The 12,946-nt window shown below is 31.0% G+C and overlaps 2 protein-coding genes across 3 annotated transcripts in view; one reads left to right on the top strand and one right to left on the bottom strand.

The window, feature by feature from the left end:
- Nucleotides 1–5,302: 5,302 nt before the first annotated feature.
- Nucleotides 5,303–7,658, bottom strand: LOC107613976 (polyadenylate-binding protein-interacting protein 5). 2 transcript variants are annotated; one of them, XM_088497581.1, is made up of 3 exons: nt 7,521–7,658; nt 6,516–6,961; nt 5,303–5,692 (listed from the first exon to the last, which is right to left on the bottom strand). In XM_088497581.1, the coding sequence occupies exons 2-3, from the start codon at nt 6,909–6,911 to the stop codon at nt 5,528–5,530; spliced, it is 561 nt and encodes a 186-aa protein (XP_088353707.1). In that variant the 5' UTR covers nt 6,912–6,961; nt 7,521–7,658; the 3' UTR covers nt 5,303–5,527. The 2 variants fall into 2 exon arrangements, with proteins under 2 accessions (XP_088353707.1, XP_016171670.1); XM_016316184.3 differs by having other exon boundaries at nt 6,516–6,966; nt 7,525–7,656.
- A 1,492-nt stretch (nt 7,659–9,150) lies between these two features.
- The window catches only part of PPD5 (PsbP domain protein (Mog1/PsbP/DUF1795-like photosystem II reaction center PsbP family protein)), a 37,213-nt gene continuing 33,417 nt past the window's right edge, over nt 9,151–12,946 (top strand). Inside the window, exon 1 of the mRNA XM_088496527.1 lies at nt 9,151–9,242. The gene's annotated coding sequence lies outside the window, so the exon portion shown is untranslated. The remainder of the gene's footprint in view (nt 9,243–12,946) is intronic.

The raw sequence follows: 12,946 nt of genomic DNA, 5'->3' as shown, positions 1-12,946 counted from the left end.
CGTCTGGAAGGAGGCAGAGAAGCAAATGGACAACAATCCTGAGGCCGCATGTCCGGTGGTTTTCGGCGGTAAGGCTGGACTCGTTGAACTCGTAACGACGAGACGAAGACGGTGGTAAGGGAAGTGACAAACCAAAGCGTCTGGAAGGATCGAAAAATAAGGGCAAATAACACTGCCGGAAGAAAAAAAATAATGGGCTATAAACGGGTTTCCATGGAGAAAAAAAAATCTATGCTCTTAATACCATGTTAAAAACAAGAGAGTAATTTAAAGAGTATATTATTAAGTGTGTTGACAAATGTACAATGTACAAAGGTATATATAGGTCTTAGAAGAATCAAAGCAATAAAAACATAAAATTCTATAATAAACATACAGATATGCTATAAAAATATAAATGATGCTAACTAATCTTAATTGATTCTAATTATATTCTAACAAAGAAAAAATAAAAAAAATTAGTTACTATTAAAGAAAGGTGATATAATTCGCATAAATTTTTATTTTAAAATTATTATGATTTTATCCTATTCACTTGAAGAATTAAATATTAAATAATACATAGGTAAATTGTAAGAAAAAGTATATATTACAGAAAAATTGATAAATAAAATATGTAAAGTAACTTGCTGTCTTAAAAGTGAATTTTTCAAAATTTAAACTTGTGTTCTTATTTTAAGAAGATACCAAATTATTAAAGTTGGTAGACAAAAATATATAAGGACAATTTACTTAAATGGAATAAATGGAGAAAGAGTTTACTCAATAGTAACAATTGAGAATTGGTTATGTACATGTCCTATTACTCTTTAATATAATCCGTGGAACTCTTACCACGTTTTAGCATTATACACATAAACCATGGTACCCTACCACAGTTTACGAAGAAAGCAATATAATCATAAACCGTGATACCCCTTCCACAGTTTATGAATAAGAGAAATGCATACATAAATCGTGGTACCCCTTTCACGGTTTATGAGGAGTAAAAATTATATATATATATATATATATATATATATATATATATATATATATACACGGTGAAAATCAATAGTGTTGAAGGAAGCATTTTCACAATGGCAAGTGAGGATGAGAGTTTCTTAGTGCTAGTGCATTGCTCTGGGAAAATTCAAAGAAACAAGAAATATGGTGTGAAGTTCACTGACAGAGAATCCTTGAGTGTATTTATCAGTTCATCAAATACCTTGTCAGATCTAAAGAACAGCATATTGCAGAAGCTTTGGGTGTTTGTGAGCAAGTGGGTGAAGAAGTTATTCTATAAGATCCTATCGCAGTTGTGTCTACCGATGTGAAGTATGATACGTTTGTGTTTGCGGGCGATGAAGATATTCTGGTTCTGTTTCATTGTCTTATGAGTTTTCCAGAGGTCAAAATACACGAGTTGTATGCAAAGTTGGAGGTCAGTGTCGATAGTTCTGAGGCTTCAGCTCCGGCTCCTCACTCGATTGCCATGGGCAGTGCCTCTAATTCGATGGCTGTGGCTACACCAACTGTTTCGTACGTTGCATCTCCTTTCTTTGCGGCTGATTTAGACCGTGCAGAGATAGTTGGTTCTGTACCATTCGAGAACCCTGCGGTCCGGCATCAGACATATGACGTGGATAATGGTCCTGGCATTATTATTGATGTTCTAGGGTTGGTGGAACCTGATCGAGTTGAGAATGCAATGCAGAACGATGACTCAGACCAGGAGCCTGTTGATATAATTAGGGATAGCGATGATGATACAGGTGCCAACCCACAAACACAGCATGGCCCTTCAAGTTTTGGCACACAGCAGTACCCTCTGCACTTCTCCACTCTAAACTTGGAGGCTATGGGGCAATAGTCAGCCGGAGATGCTGCCGTTGGGGGGTCTTCTATAGAATTTCAGATTGGACAATCATTCCAGAATAAAGAGGAAACTGTTTTGAGTGTGAAGGATTATAGCATCCGTCAAGTTGTTGAGTACAGGGTCTTAGAGTCAGATCATCTGAAGTATCATAGAAAATGCAAGGAGTTCAGCAAAGGTTGCAGTTGGTTAATTCGCATCTCGCTTCGTGCATGAAAGGGCACTTGGAAGGTTAGAAGGTACAACGGTCTACACACTTTCTTGGGCACCTCTATTTCGAGTGACCACCGACAGCTATAAACTAAATGACTCACGTCTCAATCACGCAATCTATCCAAAAAAAGATGTGCTGACACCACTCTTTGCTCTCTGGCATCGGATGTCGGTAGATATGTTGTCCACCTACAATATTCGTTGTGAGCATTGCATAGAGAACGATACTACATCAAATTAGACATGTAATCCACACAAATCAATAATCCATACCTGGATGCCAGCGAAAATCCAAACATGTCAAAACCACTAGGTCAGAGAGTGAAAAACCTCCAGAAAATCCAAGACTGTAGTAGCTGAAGTGGTCCGGCCAAGTTAACAATGTTTCTGTTTGTCGCTCGACACATACATCTATACAACCAGGCCAGTGCAGTCGATCCCCAGCTATATTTTCCCAAGTCGTCCATCGAAGCCAGAAATGGCAACTGTTGAAGGTGAACCCGGTTCGCGTTCTTGTCCCCAAATAGTTGAGACGACAACATCATAATGTAAGCACGCGCGTATATATGCACTATCTCCTCACTTGCATCTGCTGGGAGAACCCGAAACCTCTCATGGAATCATGTGAAGTGAACCGTCATCTGCTTGACTTTATTCGGTGGCAGTAGCTCGCCAAACAATTCCTAAAACCACTCCCATGCTGGTTTTCCATTGTCCATCAGATGCTCAAAGTCAGTGAGGCACCCACTAATGGCCTCCCCATCAATAGGTAAACCCAGCTTATATGCCACATCCTGCAAAGTGATAGTGCATTCTCCAAACGGTATGTGGAACGTGTGCGTCTCAGGACACCACCTCTCAATGAATGCGCTAAGTAGAGCCTCATCAACCCAGAACCAGTGACTGTTCAGCCTAGCCAAGTGATACAAATCTGCAGTTTTCAAATACGGTATAATTCATTCATACAGAGGCATATTCTATTGTCTCCTAACACAGGAAATACACCTAGTTGGCTGCAACATTATGGAAGATAACATTATTTCGACACTCATGAAATTTTAAAAATATAGTGTTCATTAACGACAAAATTAATTCGACACATGAAATTTAAAAAAATTACGGTTCGTTAACGAAAAAAATTAATTCGACATATCAAATTATAAAAAATATGGTTCACTAACGAAGAATTTAATTCGCAAAAAATCTAACTTTAAGAAATATGGCTCTTTAACAAAAAAATTAATTCGACACATATCAAATTATAAAAAAATCTGGTTCACTAACGAAAATATTATATGGAAAAAATTAATTCGACACGTATCAGATTTTAAAAGATATGGCTCGCTAACGAAAATTAATTCGCCAGAAACTAATTTTCAACAAACTAACCTCTTGATCGATGTTTTCAGCCACGTGTGCAACGCCATTCAACCGGTACATGCGAACTTCGTCTTCCATGGCTCCACCACGCCAGAGTCTTCTCTCTCAACTCCTCACCACCAAAAACTCTAACCCCACAATAATGTAATCCGTCAATAGGTTTCGCAGATTATGTATATATATAGCTACTCATAAACCGTGTGCCCACAATGTTCTCTTCATAAACCGTGGAAGGGGTACCACAGTTTATGCTTATAATGCTTCCTTTATAAACCGTTGGAGTGTACCACGGTTTATGTGTTAGTGGTAAAACGTGGAAGGGGTTCCACAGATTATATAAAGATGGATCAGGACATGTAAGTAACCAATTCTCAATTGTTGTAATTGAATAAACTTTTCTTCCATTTATTTTATATAGGTAAATTGCCCTATAATGTTATTTTGAATAAAACTCTACAACCAAGTAAAATACTTAACCAAGTCCAACTAAATTGTTATAACCGTTTTCCACATCAGATGCTCCTTCTTCTTTTCCTTCTTCTTCACGTTCTTCCTCCTCTATCTCCCACTAATGTTGTTACTTCTTCTTCTTCTCCTCCTCCTCTTTGTTTTTATCTCATATTTATCTTTTGTTATTGTCGTCGTCACCACACTACACCATCACCTCAATCTCCTCCTCTTCCTGCTCCTCCTCATCTTCTCCTCTTCCTCCTTCTCCTCCTCCTCCTCCTCCTCCTCCTCCTCTTCATTATCGTTATCGTTATTGTCATCGTCGTCTTCTTTTTATATGTATAACAGTTCAAATTCAGAATGCACCAAAATTCTTTAATGATGATGACAGACAAACGAACTCAGTTCAAAACAAACTCAGACCAGAATGCACCAAAATTACTTAATGATAGCTCAAAACTCCTCCTCTTCTTCTTCTTCTTGTTTTACTTTTTCATTATTCTTCTAGTTTTACTCTCTTAACAAGAATAAAAATAAGAAAAAATTAAACAAAGAAAAAGAAAAATGCATAATGTGACAAAATCACAAGGAAGAGGAGGAAGAAAAGAAAAGAAATACGCAGCAACAACAACACCAATAAAAGAACAACGATAAGGAGGAAACATACGAAGAAGAAGATAAAGAGGAAACACGCAAAGAAGAAGGAGGATTGTGAAAAAGAAGAAGGAAAAACACGAAGAAAAAGGAAGAGGAACGCAAGAACGCTCACGTAGTTGGAACGTGTATTTACGCTCTTACTAATAAAATTGATTTTTGTTGGATTTAGACTAACTTAAATTTAATTGACAAAAGGACTTGAATTTGTAGCATAATTCTTTTATTTCTTCTTGTAATTGTAACTGATTCTCAATACCTCTTACTACCAAGATAAATATGGGTTTCAATAAACTATATTTTTGTTATCATTTTTATAACAGTATACTTTTGCTGCAAAAAATTCTTTAAAATGAAAAGAATAGTAATATAAAAAATATAAAAATATTATTTATACACTAAAATCAGTATCATATATAATTTAACTCATTTTTAATATATATTCCATACAGATAACTAATTTTAATATATATCTAATAGGATTGAAAAAAACAAGGATTTGATTATGAAGTGATCAATAAGGCACAATAGCATACTTCGAAATTTAAATTTTCTTTTTCGTACAACATATCTTCCATTGCAAAATCTCCAAGGTATGCTCACAAGCTACAATGCTTTAACAAGCCAGCTAACCAAATCCCAAATAATTTTTTTTTAAAAATCACCTTTTGGATCAATTTTTTTCCTTTTCTTGTACCATTTTTGGCATGTCATACAAGTAAAAGCTGCAGAGTCACACACACTTCAATGTGTAACAACTAACAAATCAAAATAAAGAAACATTTTTCAATCCATACTCCATAGTCCATAGGGGGTAAAAAGAAACCAAGATGCAGCTGAGAAACTATACAAACACCACCCAAAAAAAAAGGAAACAAATTATGTATGTGAGAGGCTGCTTCAACCTAAGGTAAAACTTTACCCTATTTTACACACCAATTTGAGCAAAAGATTCGTTTTTCTTTTTATGTAATTTCATAATGTATTGGCAGATAAATGGGATGAAGAAGTTGAAGTGCTAGCTTCAGCTGCTACATTCTTCAGTTTCAATGATGCAGAATCAGAAGCTGATCCAGATTCCGATACATCGCCAATATCCAGCGTCTCCGGAAGACTTCCAGAGGACTCGACACCATCGAACTGCAAAGTGGGTAAACAATTACCCCTTAAAATATGTACCACAGAGACATAATATGAACAATGAATATAATTTGGTTATACTATTTAATGGATTAGTCACACAAAAAAAAATACGATTTAATGGATTTGGGAAATTATATCAACTCAGACAAACAGGTATGAAACAGACAGGTCAAACATCAATAGGTAGGAAAACTTCGAATTGACTCAATTTGTTTGGTTTCTGTTTTCATTTTTTGTTTCTATTTTAATTTCCTATTTCTATTCCAAATATTTTTGTTTTCAAGATTTTGTGAAAGAAGTGCATGCAAAAGCGAAAGTAAAGAGAGGATTGTATTATTTTCACTTTTTTTCTTCACTCTGAAAACAAAACATTAGAAGTGATAGCAGAAAATGAAACCGGAAACCAATCAAACCCTGAACTACTTCCAAGAAAATAAGACCAACCATTAAAACAATTGAACTTGAAACCAAATGAAGTACTTATAATAATTCAAAGGGGAAATAAATGGAATTCAAACTTTCCAAGATTCAAAACATTCTACTTAGGAATCTCAAATAACTTGTTGAGATTTAATGTACAAAAGGTGAACATGCATATATCAATTATTTGTTTTCCTCCGCGATTAAATTCCAACTGCAAATACTCTTGCCACAATCAGTGATTCAACATTTGCAAAAAATTACACAGATTTGAGTGGCATGGAGTACATAATTAGGTAAACTGTGAATATAAAATTTCTAGAACAATGAAACAATCAATTAACAAACCAAACAACTTTGCTATCGGTGGACTACAAAATTTAAAGCCAAAAAGCATTACCTTAAGTTCAAGTTGGTTCAGCATTTCAACAGCAGCATCGATGTCACACTCGTTTACCATATAGACATCTCTAAGGGATTCTTCAGAAATACCTGGGAACTGCATTCTAAGATATTCAACATCCATATCAGGATCATAATCCGCGAACTGGTTATCTACAAAACCTGCCGGCACCGAGCCGTAAGAACTAGATGCAGGGTTGTTGATATTCCCTTGGAAAGTTTCGGCAACCGGTTTAGAAGCCGAAGCATTCGAGTGAAACTGATGGTGTTGATTCTGTGCAGCATGATAAGGAGGACTCTGAAATGGATCAGCAGTTGCACCATGTGACTCTCTTTTAGAGAGTGGAACATAGGATGCTGCATATGGATTCAAAGAAGACACTATTTGCTTCATTGAACTTGATTCGAATAAAACACAAAAACAATCTCCTTCTACTTCTTCTTCTTGCCTTTATACACACACATAAAAAAAAAGAACCAAAGAATTAGACAATAAATCCACAGGACTTCAATAGAAAATCTAAATCCACCAGAGAGATTCAATCAATCTAACAGGTTCTACCAGCTTCAAGTTTTACCGCTATCAATGATAAAATGAATTCATGAAAGGAAAAAAATCAAATTAAAATTTTTTAATTCCCTTTTTCACCAAGGCAAGAACTGTTTCAAGTTCAAGTGATGGCAAAAAGAATCTTCAGAAAATAAAAATAGAATATGGATCATAATATTTACTAACATGCTAACTAGTCACTACTAAGAGTCTAAAACCCAAATCTTCAACTTTCCCAATTACCCTTTACAAGAGAAATAACAAATTATGAGATGATCAAGAAAATTAAACAACCCAGAAGAATAAAATTGAAAAATTTGCAACTTTTCGTCCCTTTTCGCAATTGGGTCTCAAAAAAGATTAGAACTTTCATCGGAAAAGAAAACAAAAACGACAAAAAAAAAAAAGAAAACAGTAAAGAAATTGTGATTGATATGAAGAGAGAAAGAGAACGAACCAGTTGAATGGGAAAGGGCGATGAGTGATGATTGAGATCGGTGAGACGGAGAGAGTCAGAGGGAAGAAGTGTAGAACAAATAATTGTGTGATCAATTTGGTGGAAAATCAATCACTCACTCCTAACTTAACAGTGCAAATAAATTAAATATATATATTATTTGTGAATATATATTTTAAAACAAGCCAAATTTAAGAATATATATTTTAAGAGTTTGATATGGTCAGTATAATTATATCTATTTTTTAGATGATTATTTAGGTTGTTAATATAAAATGTAGTTATTTATATTAATATAATATTACGTAATTAAATGTACGTATTTTATATTAATAATGCATCAAAGTTAAATTCATACTAGTATTTAAAGTAATAATATTATGAGAATATAAATCTTTTAAAATTAACGTCGATTCTGACATTATAGATTATGATACAAAAATTTATAGCATTAAACTACTTTTACAAGAAGGCTGTGAGGGACAAAAGTCTACGACGGTTAAAAAGACCATGATCTCTGTAAATAAAAAAAATAAATAATAAATTTTTTAGTTATTATTTTCATATAAAGGAGTTTAATTTTTTATTAATAATTAATTTTAATATTCGTTATCTAAAATTTGAAAAAAAATTAACATGTATACTTTTATATTTGATTAGGTGTTAAAATTTGCTGTACAAATAGAAATAATTAATTGTTATGCTTGCTATTTAAAAATAATATTTTTTCTATATATAAAAAAATCATTAAATATTAGCATAAAAAATTATATTAATAGTTATAAAATTAACTCAAATTTATTTTTTTTAAAAGAATTGAATTTTGATTTTAACTTTTAATCACAATATTAGTATTTTCTTTAAATTATATGTAATAAATATTTGAAGAAAAAAATGAAAATATAGATTAAAAGATAAATAATAAAAATTTAAAAGATAGTTATTTATACAATAATTAAATATACGTATAAAATTATTTTACATTGATAATGTATTAAAATTAAATTCATATTTTAAATTCAGCCAAATATAATTTATTGATTTCGATAAAAAAAAATTGAAAAAAAATCTATATAACAATCCGGACGTATTGTATTTGGCATTTTTTAATTATTGATAAAATAATTAAATAATATTAAATATAATAAATATATAACTATGAATATCACATAAATAAAATTATTGGGTTCTGGCTTTTTTGGATATTAATATCAATTAGTATTAACTATTAAGTTTGATTTTATTTTGTTTTTAAAAAAGAAAAAAAATTAGAATAAATAATTATTTTAGCATTCGAAATATTCTAATTTTAATAAAATAGATTATAATATTTTATTGACAAAATAATCGTCAAATATATATTTAGTTTGGCAAAGTAACTGTCTCTAACATTAGCGTTTATCTAAATGAGCCTACCATTTTGTTGATATTAGATATGCCATTTTTTATAAAATATTAGATTTTATTAAATAAAAATAAAAAATGTTATAAAAAAGAGTATTAATTTATAAATATAGAATATATTAATATACATGTAAATACTAAATCGGTACTCGAAAAGATTCTGGTGCTGACAAAATAATACTTGACTTTTTTTATTAACAAAATAGTATCTGAATAATTTTAAAATTTGCTAAGAGTATCCTTGAACTCGCTGGAACACATCTCTGACGAGAATTGCTGAGCTGGATACCGTATTTTGCTGAAATGGCAACCTTGTTAACGTACATACCTAGTTGGAATTATTAATTAAACAACTCAATCCAACCAAAAAAATCAAAACACCAAACAACCTCCTCTGGAACCCTAATTCCCTCCCTCAACGCACTCTCTCGATCATGAGTTTGATGGGTGGAAAAATGCCGGTTAAGAAATATTAATAAAAGCAGCGTTGTCAGTATCGTTTTAACCGACGAAATTCTCACTATCAATTTAGTTTTGTGTCACAATTAAGATTAAATAACTGGGAGTAGAATTTTTATGTCGTTTCCCAAATAATTGACACAGCAGTGTAAATTATTGATCAGGAGTTTATTGAGTATTTTTGAAGTTTGAGAACGGAAAAATAAATAACTAAAAATCAAAGCAATGAATGATAGCAAGAGATGTTATATGTTTGAAATAAAAGGCCTTGGTTGAGAGAAGATTAATTGGAGTTTCTATCTTTGTTGACTTTTCCAAGTATAATAGTAAAAGGTTGTTGCTTCCACTCAATTATCCTCTTGCAGTTGCGAAGAAAGATTAAGTGGATGACACTAACTCTGATTCACAAGTCCTAATCCCTTCCTAGGAAAAGATTAGAGTTAGTGAAAAGTGAGTTAGTCAGCAATCTCCAATTACAAATTAGTACTTGAGTATTCCAACTCAAGGGGTTCCAATTAATCAACTCCTAAGCCAAGTTGAGAGTTTTAAATCATAACATAAATGCCATTTTTCAACAACATGGAATAAGAATAAATAGGAGATATGGTAATTAAAATAAATTAATAAAAACAAATTCGGAGCTGATAATTAATTGAAAGAAATCAAACAAGTAACGGAATTAAATATAAAAATAGTTCATTGCATTAATAAATTCAAAGTAACAATATCCAGATATGACCACGAACAATTAAATGGAAAACAAAAGAGTAGAGTAACGAAAAGACAAACTATAATGATGGAGACTTCAATCGAAGGTAGTAGCTCACAATATCCAATCAAAAAGCTAAAACTAAGAATGCAAAGAACCCTAAGAGAAGTAGTGTTTTTTTTCTAAAAATTCAAAACTAAAATTAAAACTAAGTGAAAGTGAATGTGTTTTGAGTCTCAGCTTGCCCCTGCCTCTAGTCTATTTTTTTGGGCTGAAAATTGGGTCCAAAACAGCCCAGAAATCGCCTCCAGCATTTTCTGTAATTGTAGCACGTGACGCTCATCACGCGTACGCGTAAGTCACGTGCACGCGTTAGCCATGCGTGCGCGTCGATCCTCGCTGCTCAGCTCCTTAGTTTCTTGTGTTCCTTCCACTTTTGCATGCTTCATTTCCATCCTCTAAGTCATTCCTACCCTATAAAACCTGAAAACACTTAACACACATGTCACGACATCGAATGGTAATAAAGGAGAATTAAAAATTAATAATTTAAAGGCTTAGGAAGCAAGTTTTCAACCATGGAACAAAATATTGGAAGGATTTGTAAAACTATGCAGTTTGTATGAATAAGAGTGCTAAGAACTGATAAAATCCACTCAATTGAGCACAAGATAAACTATAAAATCAGTGGCGGATCCAGAAATTTTATAAGAGGGGCCAAATTAAATACAAAATAAATTAAAATATAATATAACAAAAAGTTAATAAAATATCATTTATAGTATATAGGTCAAAATTAATAATTATATTATATAAAATCAACATTCAACTACATACTTTAGGATTTTAGTATTTTCAAATTTGTTCTACGATATTTCATATAACTAAAATTTTTAATTTATCTTCTGAAATAAATTTTGAAGTATTATCTTTTTCAACATATACAATCATATAATCTACTAAAAGTTCATCTTTTATTTTGTTTTAAAGTCTTGTTTTAATAATTTTTATTGTTTAAAAAGTCTATTCAATTATTACTGTTACTATAAAAAGTGTCAAAATAAAAAAAAATTTTATAACTGTTACTTTTTTATATTAATCCAAACTTATATTTTTTAATAATTTTTTAATTATTTATATATTTATATGTTTTTATTATTTTTTAAATTTATTTATTAATTGCTACTAATATATTATAATTCACATTATAATTTATACTAACATGTAAATTTTTTTAACATGTTAATATACTAAAATATATTTAATTTATAATATATATATATATATATATATATATATATATATTAAGTATATAATAATAATAAACTAATAATAATAATAATAATATTTTTTTTAAAAAATGGGAGGACCATGGCCACCTTAAGCCTCCCTTAAATCTGCCACTGCATAAAATAGTGGTTTATCAGAGTTGTCCCAAACCTATAAAACCCCCTCCCCCAACCCTAATCCGGCAAAGGATCTCTCTTCCCAACGCATTAAGTTTACTCTAATTTTTCCAAATCTCCCTCTTCAACGCACTCTTTCAGAACCATAATGACAAAAACAAAATAACAATATCAAAATCTATATACCAATTCAAATCCAATCAAATAATCAATTTTAATATCAAAACCACAACATTCATTTAACAATCAGAAAGAGAATGATAAATAAAAAAAAAAAATTGATTCTCTAAGAGAATGAAAATCAGATAAAGATGAAATAACAAATTGTAATCCACCATTATTCAGGGACTATTGATTCTCTAAGAGAATGACAAATTGATTCTGAGATTTGTTCTGCGAGTTTAAGAATACGTTTGTCAAATTTTAAAATTATTCAAGAACTATTTTGTCAATAACAAAAGTCAAGTACTATTTTATTAGTGCTAGAATCTTTCAAATATCAATTTGGTATTTACCTTATCAGTATATACATATATAAATACATTTTAATACATAATATTTTAAAAAAGATAAGTATAATCTTTTGTTTTAAAATAAATAAATAGAAAGACTAAAATAATATTTAAGGCAAGTTACTCAAATAAAATAGTTACAAATCTATATTACCAAATTGCAACTTTTTCAAACTGAAAAAGCAATTGCAACTTTTACACATCTATGTCTGGTAAGGAATGGATCCTCTCAATTGTTAAAAGAAATTAAGGGTAACCTTTCATTGTTCGCTCTCTCATATTTATTCTTGGTCCCACTTACAAAATTAATAGTGAGAAATTACACTTTACTCTCTCAATTGTTAAAAAAATTGAGAGGATCTATTCCCTACTGGTACTAGCGGTTTCTAGATCAATGTAAACCATTACTGATAGTCGCGGTTTACGTTCAAAATGGTATATACAGAAACCGCTGTAGACAGTAGCGTTTATGTGAGGTTTATGAAAAACATTAGTATACGTAATCTGTAGGAGATTCTAGCGGTTTACGTGAAGCTGATTTTTTTTATATATACAAGTACAAGGCAATTAGGAAGAAGTAAAAATATTTAGAGATCCAATTAATGGAACATAAATTAAAATACTATCTTTGATAATTTAAGGTAAAAAAATAATTTATTAAATAGATAAGAACTGTATTAGATGCAAATAAGGGGGTTAATGTAGATCGGATCGTCAAAATTTCTACTTAATTTGCACTAAAATATAAATAAATATAATTTAAATTATAAAACTTTTAAAATATAAAAAATAATACCAAATATGCTATATGAGTACACTATATTAGTAAATATTGTCCATTTAAATTCAATTTTTAAATAAATAAAATTTAAATTATAAAACTTTTAAAATTAAAAAAATCACTACCAAACTTGTTATATTCAGTATTGTCT

The sequence above is a fragment of the Arachis ipaensis genome, chromosome B8, assembly GCF_059453495.1.
Source record: "Arachis ipaensis isolate K30076 ecotype BB chromosome B8, ASM5945349v1, whole genome shotgun sequence".
NCBI classification, from domain to species: Eukaryota; Viridiplantae; Streptophyta; class Magnoliopsida; order Fabales; family Fabaceae; genus Arachis; species Arachis ipaensis.
Note: the sequence above shows the minus strand (reverse complement) of the source record. Positions and strands in the feature narration are given on the sequence as shown.